The 22,384-nt window shown below is 42.3% G+C and overlaps 1 protein-coding gene across 1 annotated transcript in view; it reads right to left on the reverse strand.

The window, feature by feature from the left end:
• Positions 1-22,384, reverse strand: part of syt16 (synaptotagmin XVI) — a 41,744-nt gene that overhangs the window by 18,035 nt on the left and 1,325 nt on the right. Inside the window, exon 2 of the mRNA XM_007903841.2 lies at positions 671-847. Within this exon, the coding sequence (XP_007902032.1) occupies positions 671-847 (177 nt within the window). The remainder of the gene's footprint in view (positions 1-670; positions 848-22,384) is intronic.

The raw sequence follows: 22,384 nt of genomic DNA on the forward strand, positions 1-22,384 counted from the left end.
CTGCGATATCACTTGAAAACAACTTTTTTTTTAGGTTTCCGTACAGAATGAGACACTGAGTTTAAAACTGGTACTTCTGAATGATATTGCATAAGTGTGGCAAGATTAAATTAAATACTGACACCTATTATTCGTTCAGTCACTCCCTGCCCGTTTACGTTTTGGTTTGTAGGGTTGAGAACTTAACTGCACCAACACATCTCATTTACGCGTCACACAGGTTGGTCAGCCATCAACGCTACTTTGGATAACTCAATCCCAGGGAGTTCCCACTAACCTCCTCCCCTTCCAGCCCCAAACACGCGCACTCCCTCAAGAAGATATTTTTGGATGTGTTATTCATTCAGTCAGCTTCGAGGTATCAAAGGCAGAGTGCATCCGACAGGATCGAAACCTAGACTTTCTAGTCCCATGTTTACTGTTCAATTAGCTGAGATACCAAGAGATACAAAAAAAAAATAGGACAGAACAGATCTTGTACAGAAATCCTCAGCCATCCAGAAATAAACTTGTTCAACATTTTACAGACATTTTTAGAAAGCTGAAGAAATGAGAGGTAAATTATGGTTTGACACAACTAGAGAGCAATGCACCAATGGAAGACATCGGTGTGAAGCCCACATTAAATAGTTTGCGTACAATCGCTTGCAATGAGTGTGCACGAACTTACCAAGTCCCTCGTGGGCTCTTTTATCTCTTGTTCGCTTCTTAGTACGTTTGGGTTCAAGACACGGGAGCCCGCCGATCTTTTCGAAGCACAGTTTTTTGTTGATGAAGAGGAAGAGGACACCCAGCAAGACGATGAAGACTCCGACCGCCGAGAGGAAACCGATGGCTTCCTGCGTGACTACAAGAGAACAAAAAAAGGAAAGAGGAGTTAGAAACAGATCACATCTTTTCTGCTTACCCTTCTTATTTTTTGCTTACCATTCGTTTCCTTCCTCTCTACTACACCAGACTCCGGCCAAATGCATTCAATCAGTCTGATTGTTCTCAAGCCAATGACACCAAATCTTCTTTGGCTTCCTTTTAGGAGGTGCTAAACAGTGAATCGCAGTGACTTGCCTGCTGATGTTTCCTTGGCTTCTTCCTCTAATGGCATAGACAGCGTCCAAGGACAATAGCTCATGTGCTGCCTCTCCGTGGCAAACAGCGCAATATGGTCACTAGTGTCACAAGAGTATTTGAATTGAGGTATCCGGAGAACAACACAGAGGGACTGTCCAACGTTAAGAGAGATGATCTATTAAAAACAAATAGATAAGCTAGGGCTCTTCAACCTCGAACAGAGATATTCCAGAAGGAACTTTAAAATAAGGTATATATTATATTACATATATATATTATATAAATGTGCTTAATGGGATAGAAAATATCAATCCAGAACGTTATATGTCAAGGCAGCAGGACAAGAGGGCACAAGTTCAGGCAACTTAGGACAGACACCAGTAAGTATTTCTTCACACATCAAATGATCGACAGTAACAGGTTACCAGGAAGGGTAATTAAGGCCAACATTTGGCTCAATTAAGAAAATGCTCGATATTGTATTAGGAACAAAGAGTTGAATTGGTAATTTGGAAATCAAATGCATCCAAACCTGTATCATATGCTAATCTAATGTTAAGCTGAGTTAATGACTGCCTGGAGCTCACTGCTGTCAGACAGGAAGTTTCTTCTGTCAGTCTTGGTTAAATTACCAATAGGATTCAGAAATCAAACCTTTCCATTGCTTTAGATGACATATTGTCCTCTTCAGGCTGAGCTGAGTCACTCATAAAGCAGACAGGATAATTAAATCCTGACCAGTCATACTCAGAATCAGCCTCTTGGTGCTGCGTTGGTGGAAATGTGAATTGCATTGTATATCATCAGAACTACCAAAGGGATTAAGAACAGCTTATGTTATTGGGGCATCATGAGCCTCCCTGACCTCCCCCCACCAGCCATTTTCAGCACAAAAATGTACATCTGTCCAACAATCTATAAAGCTTTAATAAAAGAAACTATTGCAGGCAGTACTGCAGTGTTTGGCAATAAAGAGGGGCTCAGGAAGCTGTGAGGTTGCAGGACTCCCAACAGATACTCTTCAGACCAGAACAGGAATTGAGAATCACTCGCAGCAAGGATTGTGTACAAATAGCAATGTGCAGGCCTGGAAAAACATCACGATTTGTCTGGCCAATCTCTCCCTCTCTTACATATACCCTCACGCTAGCTCCTTTCCCCATTCCCTGTGCTGTCAAAAAAAATTACCCAACTCGCTCTTAAAACTTCCCACTCTCTCTGGCTGGAATTGATTTTAATGATGTGACTCATCTGGGTCTCAGCACCTGTGGAATCTCTCTGTTGTGGGCCCCCGTTCAAACAAACTGTGACTCAATCTTAATAGCAGCACTTTGCGCATAGGAAAAACGAGATTACACAAACCACAGCCCGAGAGTATTGCATTCCATCAAACACCCCCCTTCCAGCTACAGGGGTGGGAGAGAAATGGTTTTGGGAACGGAATGAATCGCAGCAAAATGCACAGTTTTTGCTTCCCATCAATCAAATCTGTCGGTTGACTGTTACGAGTCTATCGAGAAATACCTACAGCTGGACCGACGCTGCAAAACCAGCTCACATTCTGGTAAAGCTCTGCTGCTTTTAATCGATCATCCGAGACGCTACCCCACGTGAAAAGCGCTATATAAATGTAAGTTGTTGTTGCTATCGTAGCTTTAATTGACTTGGGTCAGGGATTGAAAAATTAGTCAAGGATCCAACTTCTCGTCTCTATCTGGTGTCCTCTCCTAGAAGATGTGTGGTGCATGTGTGTGTGGGGGTGTGTGGTGTGGGGGGTGTGTATATATTGCGTGGGAACAGTATAGGATTCAGCTGCAATTGCTTGCCCACCCACACACAGTCAGAAAGCCTACCAGCACAGCAGTGTCAAGACTCATACATGAAGAATGACCACTTGGAGAGTATCCAGTGCCCTTTGAACTACACCACACAGACGCACGCACACACACAGACACACACACACACACACGCGCGAGAATGAAAAATTCAGAAAGTCAAATAAAGTAAACGCCTGATACAGTACCTTCAGAAGAGCGAAAAAGTGTGAAGCAAAAAAATTATAACCACCTCTGATACGTAAGACACATCACAAATAAAGACACAAGATGAGAGAGTTCACCACTGATATCATCTGAAACACACAAGGGTAGTATCTGTATTTCAGCACCAAGCAAAACCCATTAATCTCAAAGTTACTGGGGTGGGGGGGTGGTGGCCGAGGTGGATCAGTTGCTGCAAGCCATCTCTCATCAATAAGACAAGTGTAGAGAAGAAAATCTTACTTTCAGCCTCTTTCTCAATGTACTTTACAAAGCAGTAATGTCAGCAGTATTGGATTACAGCTCCAGCACTGTTCACCAGTGCCTGACTCAGATTACAAAATGCCTTAAGGTGCCTACAGGCCAACTGGTTTTGAAGACGTCCCTCTAAATTGCTCTCAAGCGCCACGATTTACAGGCCCATTTGTTTCCCATACATCAGTGACATTGATTAAAAGTTTACGCGAGAGAAGTTGGCGTTTACCTGTTACTAATCGTGATTTCCGAAACGTTCCACTCAAAGAGAGAGTTTTCTACATATACTGGATTTCCCTCAGTGGACTTCCTGGAACTGTAGGTGTGGTGCAAACTCATTGTGAACTTCATTAAGTCACGGAACTGGAAGAATGTTTGTACAAGATTCCTGGTTACAAATGCCACAACTATTTAATGTGTAACAGGTGAAACTAAACAGGTGAAATCAAACAAGTGAAACAATCACCATTTAAGTATTAAATCGGTTGTTAGTCGATTGGCAGATCACTAATCCTTTAAAAAAATATTTGATTACTCAACCCACAACTATTTGTGGGACACTGCTGTGCGCAATTGGCTGCTGCGTTTCACCCACAAAATACACAGCATTTTGAGATGTCTCGAAGATGTGATAAGGCGTTATAACAAATGCAAGGATTATTGTTATCAATATAGACGATCAGATAATCACAACAACAAATCATATTTGCCTAATGCCTTCACAAATGTATCACCTCCTTTACACACGGTTTAAACTTCATGCAGATTTCAAACAAACAAAAAAAGACACTTGTAACACTTGTAAAGCCTGTTCCACTCAATTAAATACTCTTTGGATAAAGAAATACTTCCTGGTGTCTGCCCTGAAATTGATCTATGCTGAACCTAAACCTGTACACTCTGGTTGTGTCGTCTCATTGCACCCAAAAGTATTGTACTGGTTTATGAACCAGAGATAAGATCTCCTGAATAAAGAGACGCATATATAATAAATATATATATATATTAAATACAAAACACACTGTCAAACCGTTCCATTGAGATTATTTAAAAGGAGACCAATTAATCAAAGTCAGTGAACTGGGAGCATTGGCAGGTAATTGGGAGATCTTATCTTAAGTGTGCCAGATACACAACAAGCTTCTGACAACAATTCTTGAAATACAGAAAAACCATAAATATAGCAATGGAAGTGGCTGCCAAGTAAGTTCCCTACAGTGACAGAACAGTAATTCCAGCAGTAGAGTACACCAACTCACACTGTGAGGTCCTCAATGCTTCAGCTTTAACCTGTGCCTAGGTTTTCTGGGCAAGGGCGAAAGGCGAAGCAAGGAACTCGCGATGAACTGAAAGAAAAACCTACAACAGCTGATGTAAAGAATTTAGATCTATGTGGATAAGACTGGACAGGTAGCATTAGCTTAGAAGCTGTAATCAAATCAAACCACACCTTACCTCACCCTGCATCAACATTTACTCACACCCATCATTAACCTAACATCGTTGAATTATCCTAATGCGAGTGACACTACAATGGGCACCAGGTTTTTTTTTCACTATTAAGAGCATCCTACTTTTTGGGGGGATGGGAGGGAGTGCTACACACTGACCCCTCTTAGTAACCCACACCCATCAACCACAACAACAAATTACATTTGTATAGTGCCTTTCATGTCAGGAGGATGTCCCAAGGCCTTACATTAATACTGGTGTGAGGCCACCTTTTTTCAGGTGACCTGACAACCAAATCCACTATCTCAGTGCTGTTGCCTGTTCATTTTGCGCTCTGCTACAGTCCCAAGTGAAAAGCCAAGTAGTTCAAAAGCAGAGGAAGGACAACTTAGATCAGTGCTGGGACATTGAGCTCCCATCACTGAAGGGTTGTGTTGAGCACCTCCATTCATTTCCAGTTTATTACTGACTGACACACTGAACACTGGGCCTTTTGTTATCAGTAAATATCAACTTACCATTTTTAGTTTTTTTTTACTTACATTGCGGAGGGACCTTTGCCCTTTTACAGATCAAAGAACACTGTACCTGAGGACTGCAAAGTACACAGAGCTTGCAAAGCTGAAAGAGATTGATGACATCCATGGCCTTGAAGAACATTTTGGTGGCGAGCGAGACAGAGAAACAAAAGCAGAATTAATTGGTTAAATGTCGACAGGCATATCTATAGGATTTCAAATAGCTTAAGAATCTGCCAATGAACCACAAGAGATTGACAGTTTGGTCAGAATGCTGTGGGTTCATAGTCCCATATCAGGACTGAGCCATAGACCAGCCCAATACTTGGTCATTATATTGAAGGAGCACTATATTAATAATATATTGTCAGGTGGTGCCATTTTTCGGATGAGATATTAGAACATTTGCTCGTCTTTTGGGTGCATGTTAAACATCCCACAACACTCATCAAAAAGAAAAGCGATTTTCTTCCAATAGTCCATTTAAACAGCAACCTTCAAGTCAGGAGGATGCCTCAAAGTGCTTGGCAGGATTTACAGTGAAGCATTTGTTTTAAGTGCATAAACCAAATTATGCTTTATCTGTATTAAATCTGTAAAAATTAGTTCTGCGATGCTACTGAAATGTGGACTTGGGTAATCTCAGCTCCTGGAAAAGTATAGAGTTAAAGAGAGCTGAACAGAGAAATCCTAAAGATTTTGGGACCATTTCTCTCTATGGAAAATGTTTCTGTTTTGCCATTTGAAAGACACGGGGCCAATTCGATTCAATTTAGTTTTAATGTCTGTTCCTTCGCTCATTCACGCAGAAATATTGCACAGGGCTCTGTCCATCTGGAAAAAAAGATCTCAAGGCATTAGAGAGCCCCTTCTGTTGCTGGATTAAAACATGTTCCTTTCCCTCATAGACTCCAAGAGTGGATTAAGTTACTACTGCAACATTATTGCTGGGAAAGTCTGGCTGGACAAATTCAATCCACGCTAAATGTACTGGAACGGCCTTGACTGTGCTTCTGGTGGCAAGGAATTAGAGTTTCCTCAGCCAATAATGCTCAGCTGTTTGGTCGTGCATCAATCAGACATTTCCATTTAACTGTACAACTGTTCTTGTGGGTAGCTTTATTTTTACGGACTCAGGCTGACTTAAGAGGGTTGAAATCTGGCCCACTTGAAACTCCTTCCATTTGTAACTGCTGTCAAAGTGGAGGCTTCCTCTCTGGCTGTGTTTGAACCCCAAACCATATGGAACAGGTCTGTGAGCATTCTGTGCTGTAAAGCTCTTTCTTCCCAATTGCATTATTTAACTGTGAGGAGTCCGATAGCAAAATAATTATAGCCATTATAGTATTCACTGCAGCACAAATCTAGGAAATCTTCCTTTCTCCAATCCGTGGACAGTGCCTTTAGAACAAACCACTCGGAATTCCAGGTATTCAAACCAGAATCCAGTCAGACCACAGAAAACTGATACCAACAAGATACCACCCAAGCTTCACCCACAAAATATAGTCAATTCACTTTACAATATATCCTTTGAGATGTCTCAGCGACAAAAAGGTGCTGTATCAAATGCAAGGAATATTATTATTATTATAAGTTAACTTATCTACTGAAGTAAGGTTCCTACACATAGCACAATAAGGATCGTTGCTTAGCTCCGACCACTGATGCTTTGGGATAATGGAATGAAATGCCACAGGTGCTGTGATGATTCTCACAAGCATTCTTCAAACCTAGAGTTAATTGACGGTGGCAGGGAGGGGTGGGCAGACATGCAGAGTGGGGTGGGTGAGGAGCAAAGCATAGGGTAGAAGGTGGAGAGGTGATAGGGCGTGAAGGGATTTACAGGAGAGGTTGAGGTCACTGAAGTCAATCCATTGGGAGACAGTGTAACCTGCTGAGGACTGAGATGATGGGCCTACAGAGTGGGTGAAGATGTGGGCGGTGAATTTTTTCTTTTTTTGTATCAGACACCAAGGGAGCAATTATGACTTCTGCAGAAGTAGCCGCCAGTCGTGTATTATATCCTCTTCTGTGTTGGACATCAGAAGAACAAGACCCAACCATTCACTCCCACTTCTTTGTGAAATTTCATAGCGCGCCTCCGAAAATTTCAATCATTAAACATGAATTATAATTAACTTGCTACAGATGGATCACTGAGCAGATTGTCAACGATGACTAAATTGTTCGGGGCGGGCACCGTTCAAACATTTTCAGGGCAAAGGGCTAAAACATTACAGTCTTTTCAGTAAGGACAGAAGTCATTGCGGAATGAACATATAAATTATTTTTCGCTCGTTGCTGTTCCACCAGACAAGAACCTCTTGGCATCTGTAAAACAAGATTTTCGAGCTTTCCTTGCAGACTGGCCTTGGGAGTGATAGTGTTTCAAGTCACCTGGCAACAGAGTTCTCAAGGAAACTACAAAAAAAACTTAGCAACCAACTTAGATTGAAGGGGGAAAAAAATAAGACCTTGGCAGAATGAAAGCGATTGACTCAGTTGAAAAGCAGCCTGAAATTTATAAAAATATGTAACGAAGCATATTCATGCCTTGTGAACTCCTGCAAGTGTACAGCATAAAGGGTTCACCTATTTGGCACAGTGCAATAGGTAATACTGAGTGCCTTAATTGCCAAATGTTGTAGTAATTGGTACCTCATAAGTTAAGCAGATTCAGTTCACACCTCAGTGGATGTAGACCTTAATCTCAATGATGGTTGGGCCTTCAACTCACACTGGCAATATTTGCTCACAAATTACACAGTCTCTGCACTGTACAGTGAATCCTGTGAAAGGCACTATATTAAATGCAAGGACCGTTTCTTTTTATAAAAACGTTAATATTAACTTCCCTCATTCGTTCTGCTTGACAGGATGCCTCAGGGATTATTATTAGGCGTGTGGAGTAAGGAAACTTGCCCAAGGTTTACCCTGCCTTGCGTGGTGCACATCCACAGATATGAAGAAACATCTGAAACGCCAGTTTAGTCATTGCTATGGTGAAAGCTTCTTTCCAATAAGCTGTGCGTCACAGAGCAGGCCTGACATTGGATGCTATAGCAGCCCCATCGGGCACTTACTCCCAGCATTGTTGAGAGGTGCGAGAGTTCAGCTCTGCGGTGCTCGGGTCAGGGCTGTTCACTACTGGAGACTGTGCTTTTGCAAACCCATGGAATCAGAGATCCCAAACTGAGGTTTAAATTGTTAATGCTATTTAAAGACCAGCCATTCAGTGACCATTCTCCTTAGCATAAGTCTCCTTGGGTTTTTTTTTCACCTGAAGTTTTTAAACAGGGGGCATTGTTTCGTCTCATCAGCGTCCCATTAGTTGAATGGATTTGGAGCACTCGCCTGAACCCTACCTGCCTCACTGCAAAAGGCTTGTTCACAAATCTAAAGCGGATGATTGTGTTACAGTGCCATCCAGTGGTATCATCTACACAACACTGCTGTATTTGGGCCAGTTTCAGAAAAACATTTTCTTATTGATCGCATTGTACAAATACTAAAGCAGCACAAGTTTGAATTCCCGTTTTAATGCATTTTACCGTCGCCCAGCACACAGAGGAAGCCATCACCCCCATCTACACTTCAGCAAATTGTGTTAATAATAGTAACAATCTTTTCGTGTGATACAGTGCCCAACCATTTTCCTTCAATCGGAATGTTTGAACTTCGGGGCCTGATGTGGGTACGGGCTATTAGAAGGGAGATGCCCTTTGTCTGAGGGGGTCAAAGGCAGCAATAAGTAGAAGCCAGATCCTTTTCCTCAAGAGACAGAAAAATAATAATAATAATAATCCTTGCATTTGATATAGCGCTTTTCACGTCTTCTAGACGTCTCAAAGCGCTTCACAGAATATACTGTAAAGTAAATTGACCATAGACTTGTGGGCAAAACACAGTAGTCAATTGCACACAGCAGCGTCCCACAAACAGCCGTGGATTAGAAATCACCAATTTATTATTGTTTTGGAGGATTATTATTAGGCGTGTGGAGTAAGGAAACTTGCCCAAGGTTTCGCCCTGCCTTGTATGGTGCACATCCACAGATATGAAGAGACATCAAGGGACCATGTTGTAAGGAGGCACATGGTCAAGATGCCTGTCTTGACGTTAAAAAGAGAGCAAAGGAGCTCACTCGCTCCTTACTGGCTAGTTACTCTGTTAATAATAATAACACTTGCATTTTCCTTATGCGCCTTATCCTCTTGTTGAAACATCTCAAAGCACTTCATAGAATGTACGGTAAAGGGAATTGACTGTATAGTTTGTGGGCGAAAATGTAAACTGTTGCCAATCTATTTACTGTGTGGTCGCTGGTCTTTGCCGTCTTTCGAACCCTTGTGGGTGGCCCGGGGATCCCATACACAGAAAAGGAATTCAATGTTATTGTATAAAGGGTGTCTCGGTTTCTGAAACTTTCACAACATTGTCATTGCTGTCACAGTCAGATCATACACATAGACGGAGAACGAAAGAGAAACAGAGACAAAGAGAAACAGAGAGAAACAAATAAAAATCGCAGAAAGGATGCAATATATTAAATATCCAGTGGAGGCATAATCCTGCTTAAGTGGCAGTGTAGATCAGAAAGGACTGCTTCACCCCCATCTACTGGCTGGTTATACGTCAGCATCAAAATCTGATTGGCACTGGTCAGAACATGGCTTAGTTCCCTTGAGCAGTTTTCCTGCGCTCCGATGAATCAGAATAGCTCCATTGGCCTCGCCACCCTTTGAGATTGCACTTGATTGCAAAACAGGTTGCACGCAGCACTCATTTCACTTTAAAATCACTAGGTGGAATTACGTGAAAACGCCTCAGAACAGTTCATCCAATGAAGGGACGAGGCGAAAGGGCAGTCGGTGTGTCGGGAAGAAAAGATCTGCCCAAATTCAAATGAAACTGGTGGAACAGGCTGGGTGGGCTGGCTGGCTTCCTCCTGATCTATGTTCCTATATTCCTTTTATTCCTGTTTGTTTTTTCAGGAAAGACAAGAGATGTTGACACGAGTACGGGCCTCCCAGATCAGTTACATAAAGCCGTGTTGACAGTCACACAGTTGCTTGTGTGTTCAGTACGCCTTCAGTCTTTACTCTGTCATGGAAACTGTAGTCAGTAAACAGAGCTCAACTCTTTGAACAACTTGCTTCCCATTTCCTCTCACTTTCTCCTTTGCTTTCTGGAGTCAAGAAGGGTGGAGGGCAAAGGAGGTGGGGGTAGGAAGATGACTGAAGGCACGGTCAAAGAGGAAGATTTTGAGACGGGCCTTGAAGGAGGCAAGTGAGGAGGGGAGGTCCACCAGCAAGGTCTCGCTTGGCTACCTACATACTGCTTCCATTAAAATAAAATCACACACTCACTCATTTCAGCAGCTACGCAGCAGTTGACAAGTGTAAAAAAGAAGCTGTCAAATTATTGCAAAAGGCAATTTGTGCTTTCAGTTAATACATATATCAGATTATCAAATGACTAAATAAGTAAATAAGTAACACTGATGGCTTAAGAGTAAATTAGTGCATTTCAATTGCAAATTTACCTAACCCCAAGTATGCAAAAGTATGCCCTGTTACTAAAGCTTAACAGTTTTCCCCCCTTATTAAAAATGGTTTGCTATTATGTTATATAACATGACATAACTGCCAGAAATAAAAGTTAATGTTTGCAGATATAAAACCCTGCGGATATAACCTATTTTTAATTGGCATTTACTGCACTGACAACAGTTCCTTGCAAATGCATTTGTACTTTCAGGCAGTGGGTTTCATACTGTGCTGTATATTTCTCATTCAAAAATTAAACAGCCACAAAAACACATTACTTTCCGACAGTTTCAGCCTCAAGAATCTCCTCCCCCGAGCCAATTACAAATAAAACTATAAGCAAACAATAACCACCTACAAAATACACAGTCAACTCACTTTACAGTATATTCTGTGAAGCGCATTGAGATGTCTCGACGAAGTGATAAGACGCTGTATATCAAATGCAAGAATTATATATTATAGGATTATAATTGGATATGAGGTACAGATCAGCCATGATTTTATAGAATGGTGGAATAGGTTCAAGGGGCTGAATGGCCTCCTCCTGTTTCTATGTTCCTATATATAATATGCCTGGAGTCAGACATATAAGAAGAACAAATAAACTGAAAATAAACTTTCAGTCCAGACTACCTTCTCTCTATAGTTTTCAGAGTTCAAAGCGTTAGGCATTTGGATAAATGCATTTGCATTTTTCTGTTTGAATAAATTAGGTCACAAGAGAGATCTGTCTCATAAAGTCATTCCAAATATTTAACCTGTGCAGAAAAAATTGACTGTATCAACTGTCAGTCATCAGCAACAACAAGTCCAGCCCCAAAGAAACACAATAACTCTAATGGAGAAGTCTTTAGCCTTTGAGCCCTCACCATTTGAGATGGTAATGGAAAAAAATAATATCAATAATGGACCATTTGCAGCAATGGCCAGAGTCGTGCCTATAAAGCTTTAATCACGTCTTGGCTGTGCCCCATTCAGCAACAGTTGATTCATTGCAATACACAGGGAAGAGCTGAAATCCTTGAGCACATGATTTGAGTGCTGAGGTAAACTTGCACCTCCAGTTGCTGTGGAGAGGTGCAAATGTGAATGAGTTCGGTTTCCAGCAGTGGGGCTCAAACACACAATACTCACAACTGGAATCACACAGCATTTGTAAGACTTAATAATAATAATAATTCTTGTATTTGATATAGCACCTTATCACATCATTGAGACAACTCAAAGCGCCGCACAGATCATATTGTAAAGTGGACCGACTGTGTATTTTGTGGGCAAAATGCGGCAATTGGGCCCAGCAGCGTCCCACAAACACTCGTGGATTGAGTGACCACATTTTTTGTTGGGGGGATTAATACCCCTGGAAAGCGATCCGCCAATCGACTAACAACCGGGTTCCTGCTCACTGCTTGGTAAACAGAGGTGTATGGAATAAGGAAACTTTCCTAAGGTTTCACCCTTCCCAGGTATTGAACCTGGGTCCTCTCGCTTGCGAGGCAAGTGCTCTAACAACTATGCTACGGGATTCCAAAGCTGAACGCTGCAGGTGTAACTGATGCAAACATCACGACTCGCACAAAATCAGCTCCTCCGACGGAGGTGGTGTCGGAGAGACATTCAGGCAAAATATTTGACACATCCAGATACCGTCATGATTGAATAGACGCAAACCCTTTCCAAATCTTGTTGCAGATCATGTGATTTCCATCCAAGTGCCGTTGGTGGCACAACGCCAGGCTAATTGCAGCTTAAGTGCCATTCCATAAGCTTTCTGTATATTAACACAGACTAAAGACGGTGAGGCGAGCAAGCTCTCGATAAATCTTCGGACCGCACCTGTTTGAACTGCAGGAAATTTGCCAAAACACACCGTTTAATGGTCGTATAATAAACATCTGCAGATGTTGCAGAAACTGAACATTAAGCAGGGCAGTGATAAGCTGCCACGACAGCTCAGTGAGCACTTTCAGCCGTGTGATATCTTGGCTTGAATCAAAACCAATGCATTTCTTGGTGCTTTGTTTGGAGACGGAGAGGACCTTTAGGTAGACTAAGAGGCTTGTTGTTTGCAACTCCTGAGTTATCTGCTTGCAGGACACGTCAGTTTAGTTTGTAATCACCTTTTCTCTTTTGAGATATTGTGCCGAGCCGGATGCGATAATCTTACAAAAGCCAATCGTAAGCGATATCCAAACTTATGAAACAAACTTAAGAAATTTCTGAATCATTAGTAAAAATCGGGTTAACTTTCACCCTTGATCTCCCCCGATTTGACAGTAAAAAGCAACATCTCTGCACGGAAACTTAAAGAGAGGAGGTTAAAAAAAANTCACTTGTATAATCCCTAACTATGCCAAGTCTCACTGGCAACTGTAGTGACTGTCTCTGCAGGCAAGCACAGCAGCCATTTTGTATATAGCTAAAGATCTACACACCGCCATAATAAGCCAATGATCAATATAAAGAATTGTCGGTCACAAAATATGGAGAAACTTTTCCTTTTTGTTTTCAACGTAATTGAGTTCTTTAACGTCCATTTGAGAGAGAGGTAGGTGGGATGGATCTCAGTTTAACATCTCATTCAAAGGATTATCAACGACAGCACAAAAGCCGTGAGAGGCAAACAGAAAAGTGGTGCCCTGTGCAAGGTCAACAGAGGCCACTTTGTCCAGAAGGAGCTCAGCAGGAAACACTGAGAGACCAAGCAAATGATGGCTTGTGCAATTACAAAAACACACCGGGACCTTAATCATTGCCAAATGTTTGGCAAACATCCTGCACTCGAATGCTAATCTTCACAGTTACTGATTTGGGGCTAATTTTATCAAGTTAATCAAGTTTTCACCTCCCAAAGAGCTGGGTTTACACTTGGAGAAGTTTCTTCCCTTAGAAGTGGGAGGTTAGCAACAACAACAATTTGCATTTGTATAATCCTTCCAAATCCTCGATTGTCAGGCGTCTTGGAATGTCCTCCTGATGTGAAAGACTAACAAATGTAATTTGTTGTTGTTACATAGCGCTCTTCACATAGAATAACATCTTAGAGATCTTAACAATAACAACTTAGATTTACATAGCAACTCTTACTAAATTGTGCTTACTGGAAGTATTAAGGGAAGATGAAACAAAGAAAAGAAGTGTTAATTCACAACAAATGCGGTCTGTAAATTTTGTGGGCGAAACACGGCAGCCAATTGTGCACAGGAGTGTCCCACAAACAGTTGTGGATTGAGTAACCAAATTATTATTATTATTTTTGAAGGGATTATTACTGCTAGGTAAACAGAGGTGCATGGGGCAAGGAAACGTACCCAATGTTTCACCCTGCCCGGGAATCGAACCCAGGTCCTCTCGCTTGCGAGGCGAGTGCTCTAACCACCACTCTAACCACTAGACTACAAGACAAGATAGTATAACCATACAGCCCTGTACTTGTCCAGTTAGGATTGCCCTGCTCAGGGTTAAAGGCATGTCTGATGAGACTGAAGAGACAGGTCAGTCAGCAATTAACAGGACTATAAATAATGCGGATCTACTTAAACAAGTGGCAAGTCAGACCATATAACAGTAGCTGGACTTGGCTGTAAGAGGGTCTCTGGCTTTGTCCATGACAATACAAGTGGTTGGTCCTCCCACCAACAGCATCATGGAGCATCCATCACAGAAGCCCACATCCTTTTTTTCCTCCCTTGTGCCAGGGATGGCGATCAGGAAAAATCTGCAGAAGCAGAACCAGTTAACTGCAGTGCCTGTGCAGTGAGTGATTTCCTCCTCATGTCCACTGGATCCTCATTCAACCCAACAACAACCCCAACCCCGCAGCCCTGACCACCCTCCTGTGTGACAATACTCACTCCGCTTCCCTTCACAGTGAAAGTCTCTCTGTCACTCACTAGCTTGGAACGGACCAGCTCCCAGTATCTCTTTGCCCCGACACTTAGAATGGGAAACAGATGTCATTGCAGTTCTCGTATAAAACCCAGGCAGATGCATCACAGAGCAGCGTTTCATCAAAAAAGGAAGTAGTTGGTGCTGCGATTTCCATAGTAGGTGATACCCACTCACTTATAGAGAACATATCTCTGTGATGTCCTGTGTTATTGGCACTGTATCTATCTGATCAGCCAAATTCCACACACTCCAAAAGGGGCTCATCCCTCCTCTCCCCACCCCCACCCACCCCTCTCCCTCATCTAACTAACACACTGCAGAGCCGAGAAGAACTCTTAAAACACACAGCTAAAGGTGGAATGAGTGTGAAACATAATAGGGGCTTGAACCCCAAGCCCTGGAACTCGCCATTCTATTTCATAGGACTGCTGAGAATGTCTCCAACAACAAAAAATGGGAAGTTTACCATTCAAAAACAATTGTTTTCGAAGTAACAGGAGAATTGGTGAAACTTTATAAAAGGTTGAATTTCTGAGCCCCAGTGAATCGTAGTTTATCCCGTACACTGATTCATAGCTGAATGAGAGCTCATCTATATCAATGAACAATATATATATTTCACGTCCTCCCGACGTGAAAAGCGCTATATCAAATGCAAGGATTATTATTATTATTATTATTATATATATCAGTGTGAGTGAAACTACAGTTTCACTCAATTTGTTCACTCAACCCACAACTGTTTGTTTGACACTGCTTTGCGCAATTGGCTGCCGCATTTCACCCACAAAATATACAATCAATTAATTTTGCAGTATATACTGTGAAGCAAAGACCTGATAAGGCTCTATATCAAATGCAAGGACTATTATTATTATTCAGTATCTGTGGCTGGATCCTGGATAAACAGGTTGAGCGATTGAGAGCTCATTTCTGTTTCCTAAACACAGATGCTGTACATATCATAACAAAAACACCAACATTTAAAAAAATAGTCTCTATCTTGCTGAAATTAAAGTCAGTAATTTAAAGCCCTTGAGTGATCACTAAAATGTGATTGTTTTGAGCCTTTGCAGTTTTTAGAAAAAAAATTTTTTTTAGTTTAAGTCATTGTCAAAGTGATATGTAAAATGACTTGGAAATCCTACTATAGATACACGGGATAAGAAATGGGATAATATCACAGATACCGATGTGAAACCAGCCATATGCCTGTCACAGCACACCTGACACACACAGCTGGTTGAAGCAGATTCAGTCTGTGCATTATCCAATGCTACATTTTGTATTTAGGAAAATATTCAGAGTATTTATGCTTTTCAAAGGGAGTCAGGAACGAAGTATTGACACCAGCTCATGACACGAGTTACATGTATTACCCAAATGGTACTGCAAATGTATTAGACTTCTTCCCCCATTGGACTTAATATGCGGGCAATCATGGTAAAGTAACTCATTTAAGGAGACTGGAGTCTATTAAAAAAGAACACACAGGAGCCAGGTAGTAAATCACCATAAAATAATTTAACATCATTTGAAACTCATGTGGAACCATAGAAATTTACAGCAAAAAAGCCCATTCAGCCAACATGTCTGTGCTGGCTCTTTGAAAGAGTAACTCACTCAGTCCCACTTACCTGTTGTTTCCCCAAATGCAATCTAAATGACTCTCTTTCTTGAAAGATCTCTACTGTAGTTCCCTCTTGAAAGCTAATACACAATGTGCCTTGATCACCGCACCCAGCAAGTCATTCCACATCCTAACAATCCTGGGTGGATGATACGGAACAGTTCATTGCTAACCAGTGAGGAACAGCTCACACGTCACTGCCATTGATTGAGAGTTAAGAGCTCCTGAACTATCAATAAATCCACCTGTTCACACCTTCATTGTTTCTTCCATCGCTGCATATTTCTACTCCTCTCGTGCTGCATATTGCAGAGCAATGTTAAAGAAATAAGCAGAGAACACTGAGAGGCATTTACGTTGTGTATCTCAAGGACACAGTTGGCTGCCGTATTTCGCCCACAATATATACAGTCAATTCGATTTCCAGTATAGTCTGTGAGGTGCTTTGAGACACCTCAAAGACATGATAAGGTGCTATATTAAATGCAAGGAGTATTACTATCATAATACACTGAAAGATTCCTCATATAATTGGTATAAAGATTTTTTTTCCCCTGCATTTCCAATTTGTTCGGCAGTCAGAGAACCCATTAACTGACACGTGTTCTGCTAAAACAATTTGTATGAAATATTAATGTTTTAAAACCTTCGACAGCCATGAGCACAATTCTGTGGATAACCACAAGTCAAAGCTATTTTTTCCCCCGAAGGTTAACTCGCCCAGCCTTCTTATAAACGTGCAACAAGGAACATAATCTGATCAAAATCTGAGAAAGTCACTGAACTGTATGAACTCAAAGCATGTCTACTCGTATCAAGATTTGCAAGTCATCCTTAACAAAAAACTTTTCCATTGTTGTTCATAGAAACAATGGACATTCCTTATTCAGATACTAAACCAGACAGACAGGCAAAATGCATTTTTCCCTCCAGTAGCTTTAATACTAAGAAATCCCCCTTCATACACACATTTTTGTAGACAAATATACATTATCAGGATGCCATCCGGAGTGAAGGGCGCTATATACACGCAAGTTGTTTTTGACAATGAAATTAATTTTTGAGTACTGAAGCCATTTCCTACAGGAGAAACTTGGGTTAGGTTCAACATCTTAGTTGTGGTAGACTCACCACTGACACTACATGATCCTTACAGGTGCAAGTATTGTACTCTAACGACAGAACTTCCCCTCCTGGCATTAAGGTCCAGGATTAGGATTAGGTTCTCTGGTGTTTTCTGTATCAGCCTTGTTCAGTCAAAGGGCATAAATTGCATCAATAGTTAAATTGGTCTGGAGGAGCTACTGATTGTAAGAGTGTGAAAGAAATGAATTACCATCAATCAATAGTCATTAACGATGGAATTTCTGTAACCCCGTCATTATATCCCTGTGTCTTAATCCAGTCCCACACACTGGAACTCCAGGAAGAGAGTAAAACAATCATATAGAATTGCATGTGATCCCTTTCCTCTCCCACTGGAAGTAAAACAACAACAAGAAGATTACATTTGTATAGCGCCTTTCACGTTGGGTTAGGGTGGTCCTTAGCTGGGCTAGCAGTGAGAAACATATCAAGAGATTGCTCTCGATAGCAAGCTATGCAGTTTTAAATTCCAGCAATTACCCCAACACACACACTGGGATTTCCCAAACCTTGGCTCTTGCCAACCTGTGCCAAATGCTCTCCAGAATTGGCTAAGCAAGGCACCTCCCTCCAGGGAGAGATTCCATTCCAGACGTAGGGAAATGTAAGGCGGCAGACATATGTGGGACTCTCTCACTGGTTCGAATCCTCTTTAGCACAGTGATGGGTTTCTGTGTGTGTCAGATGCAGGGATGGCTGGTTTCAATTGCGGCCTTGTTTTGCAAAAATACATAAATAGGACACGTTCATACACAAAAATACACAAATAGGAACCCATTTGTTGTTTATAAAACACTTAAAATGTTTTATAAACAAGTCCTGTAGCTCAGTGGTTAGAGCACTCGCTTTGCAAGTGAGAGACCTGGGTTCAATTCCAGGCAGAGGGCGAAACCTTGGGCAAGTTTCCTTACTCCACACAGAGCCTAATAATAATCCCTCCAAAACAAAAAACAATAATAAAATTGGTCATTTTCAATCTACGACTGTTTGTGGGACATTGCTGTGTGCAATTGGCTGCCGCGTTCGCCCACAAATATACAGTCAATTCACTTTACAGTGTGTTCTGTGAAGCGCTTTGGGACGTCCTCCCGACGTGAAAAGCGCTATATCAAATGCAAGGATTATTATTATTAAAATCCTGCAGAGTATCCCTACTCTATTGCTGCATCTCTCAAAGCCAGTCAGGAACCTCGGCGTTTTGTTCGACCCTGAGCTGTCCTTTCTCCCTCACATCCGCACCACAACTGGCACCGCCTTCCATCACCTCCGGAATATCGCCAGACTACGGCACTACCTCACCCCTCACGCTGCTGAAACCCTGGTTCACGCCTTTGTCACCTCAAGGCTGGACTATGGGAACTCTCTCCTCGCCGGCCTTCCCGCCACCTCCCTCCACAAGCTGCAGGTCATTCAGAACTCTGCAGCTCGTGTACTGTCCCGCACCAGACACCGCGACCACATCACTCCCACCCTCGCTCGCCTCCACTGGCTCCCCATCCCCCAGAGGATTGATTTCAAGATCCTCATCCTCACTTACAAGGCCATTCACGGCCTTGCTCCCTCCTACCTCTCCAACCTACTATCCCCCTACCTACCTGCCCGTACCCTCCGTTCCTCTGGCTCCGGTCTGCTCCACGTCCCCCGCCCCAACCGCCCTACTATCGGTGGTCGGGCCTTCAGCCTCTCAGCCCCGAGGCTCTGGAACTCCATCCCCCAGTGCCTTCGCCGCTTCCTCCCTTTCCTCCTTCAAGGCCGGTCTCAAAACCTTTCTCTTTGACCGTGCCTTCAGCTCCCCTCTCGACTCTCTTCCTCCTCCTCGCTCCCTCCCTTCCCTCCCCTCACCCTGACCATTTCCCCCCTCCTCTCTCCCTCCCTTCCCTCCCCTCACCCTGACCATTTCCCCCCTCCTCGCTCCCTCCCTTCCCTCCCCTCACCCTGACCATTTCCCCCCTGCTCGGGTCATGACCCAACTGTGCAGCGCCTTGGGACGTCCTCCTGACGTGAAAGGCGCTCTATAAATGGAATCTTGTTGTTGTTGTTGTTGTTGTTGCATTGTATTATTTTGTTTGCCTACTTTTTTTCCTCTTGCCTAAAGCTCTTTCGGTTCATTTTCCTTCCACTGGTGCCAGTCACCCCACAGCACCTCACATCATTTAAGTTTAACAGTCAATGCTGACAGGCTATTTGATAAGGATGCGAATGCGAATGAAAAGGGGGTAATCCCAATGTAGAAAAAGCTTTCCCCCGGTTTGGCATTGTGCTCCGCCACTGTCAAGTGTCATGGATTCTACCCTGCACGAGGGGTGCTAGATAAATGCAAGTTGTTGCTGTTGTCTGATCATGTCCAGCCCACAACTGCGCAATCACCTTCCAACAGGGCGCACAGCAGCCGGAGCTGTGCTGAATAAACAGTAGTCCCTCAACTGCTGCTCTACATAAGATGTACAGCACTGCACAGGCCATTTGGCCCAACTGGTCCATTGCCAGTGTTTATACTCCACATGAGCCTCCGCCCCTCCTAATCTTCTCTCTATTCCTTTCTCCCTCACGTCTGCGAAAATACAATGATTTAGAAATTAAGTAAAAGCTGTTGTGCAGACAATCACGGCAGCTAATCTGTCAGGTATGGGGTCTAAACAAATTGCAACAGCATTAACAGGATTATTTTGCTCAGTATCACCTATTGATGACAGGACTTGATCGGTGCCTTGCTCCTTGTGTTAATGTTGTACGTACACAATAAAGGAAGCTAAGCACAGACCAGCAGAATGAAGTCCAAGCTGTTTACGACCAGCACTGGGGCAGGGATGGAATCCTGCATGGGGGATTGGTAATAAAGCTTCCTAGAGCCCTCCAGCAACACTGATTGTGCATTATTAATGAAAGCAAGATGCAGAAACAGCCTTCTACATGCTCAGCGCTACAGAATTTCAAGAAAGGGCATTGGTTAAACACGAACATTACACTGGGCTGCGTAAATCGAGACCCACATTTTGCTACCAGAAGAGATTGACTTTAAAACGCAACAGGAAGGTTGCGCCTCACAACAACTTTAATTACTCCCCACGCAAGTGAATTATTTAATACTGTGTCTGGGCCTTAACTGTGTTAGTCTCAAACACAAATATAAGGGTTTATTATTATCTGTATTTTGAAAACTGCAAACTCTAGTTAAGATTTTTTTTCATTAACAATTACTGCCTTGAAATTACTCACTTGAAATTACTCACTTGAGTTTACTTTACTCACTTGAAAGTGCTGCCTTTCGCCCACAAAATAGTCAATTCAATTTACAGTATATTCTGTGAAGCTCTTTCGGACGTCTTTGAGACGTGATAAGGCGCCATATCAAATGCAAGGATTATTATAACTATAAATGCATAATTTATTGTTTTAATGTGTATTTTTATCACCTCTTTACCCCCAGCACCAACCCATTTATTTCTGTACCACACATTATTTGTTAGTCAAAGTGGTGGAATGTGATCCACTTGTGTATCTTACTGGATTAGGGAAGGCTCCAGCTCAGGACAACAGTAATGACAGTGTGATCAGGTTGGGAGTGAAGGTTGCTGCACAAGCTGAGATGAAGGGATATTTGCTCAAAGGGAAAATGTTTTACCATCTCCATCTCTGACGGCTTATATTGAACTATTCCTCCAGGTTTGGAGAAATAAACCAATGTTTATTTTGGCTCCAAGTTTCATTAATATTTTAAATAATTTTCTAAAAGGAAAGAAACTACTGCGACTGCTCCTTCCAGCCTCTCTGGGAACAAGGCATAGGAAAAGGTTATTTGGCCCATCAAATCTCATCGCTATTGCATGATAATAAATGCAAGGAAAATATTGTAACTAAGGTTACAACAACAACTTGCATTTATACAGTGCCCTTCATGTGGGATAGCTTCCCGAAGCGCTTGAAGGATAACAAATTAAGGATAATTTTAATTGTATATTGTATTGAAGAGAGAACTCAATGCAATTTGCAAGGATACGTGGATAGAGCGGGGGAGTCAGACTGATTGGGTAGCTCTTCCAAAGAGCTGACAAAGACACGATGGGCCGAATGGCCTCCTTCTGTGCTGTAATATTCTGATTCAGAGGCAAGAGCGCTACCAAGAGCGACAACCCAACAGATCTTTTCCAATTTTGAACATTGCCATGTTATGTCAGAGCACTTAATATAACGTCAATAATTTCTAATTAGATTTAGTTGTCCTATTCGGTAACCCACCCGAAAGCAATCAAGCTCACCCGCAGGTTGGTATCTAATCCATGTTGGTGGAATGATCGTACTGTACTGGGGTGAAGTTGGGCAAAGGGATTTTGATGCAACGTATCCACTGAGGATTGGAAGGTTTCTAATTTGTTTTCAGACTATTCCTGGGTTGTTTTGTTCTGCTCCTTCTGCCCCTGCCCCCGCCCAGCTCTCCCCACCCCCTCATCAATCCCCACCGACAATTTGCTATTGGTGGAGTCATAGAGGGAAATGGCAAATGGACTTCATATCCTAGCTGGGAAGGGAAGATAAGGAAAAGAGTTACATAAGGCAACTCTCACAATCCCTCTAACATTCTAACTTTTCCCACACACAAATCAGTTTATCAGTAAATAAATCCACACCAGGTGCAGTGTAACGACCCACCGATTATCAGGTATGACAGCCTTTTTGTTTCACAAAGTTTGGTAAAAATGTAATTAAAGCATACGTTAAACCCAGAACATAGACAGCACCCAAGTACTAAATGTTGACAATGCCATACTCCCATTCTGAATGGACAGGACACAACAGCAACAACTTGGGACACGTTTGATGAAAAGGCAACTT

Source organism: Callorhinchus milii, unplaced genomic scaffold (genome assembly GCF_018977255.1).
Source record: "Callorhinchus milii isolate IMCB2004 unplaced genomic scaffold, IMCB_Cmil_1.0 Scaffold9, whole genome shotgun sequence".
Classification (NCBI taxonomy): Eukaryota; Metazoa; Chordata; class Chondrichthyes; order Chimaeriformes; family Callorhinchidae; genus Callorhinchus; species Callorhinchus milii.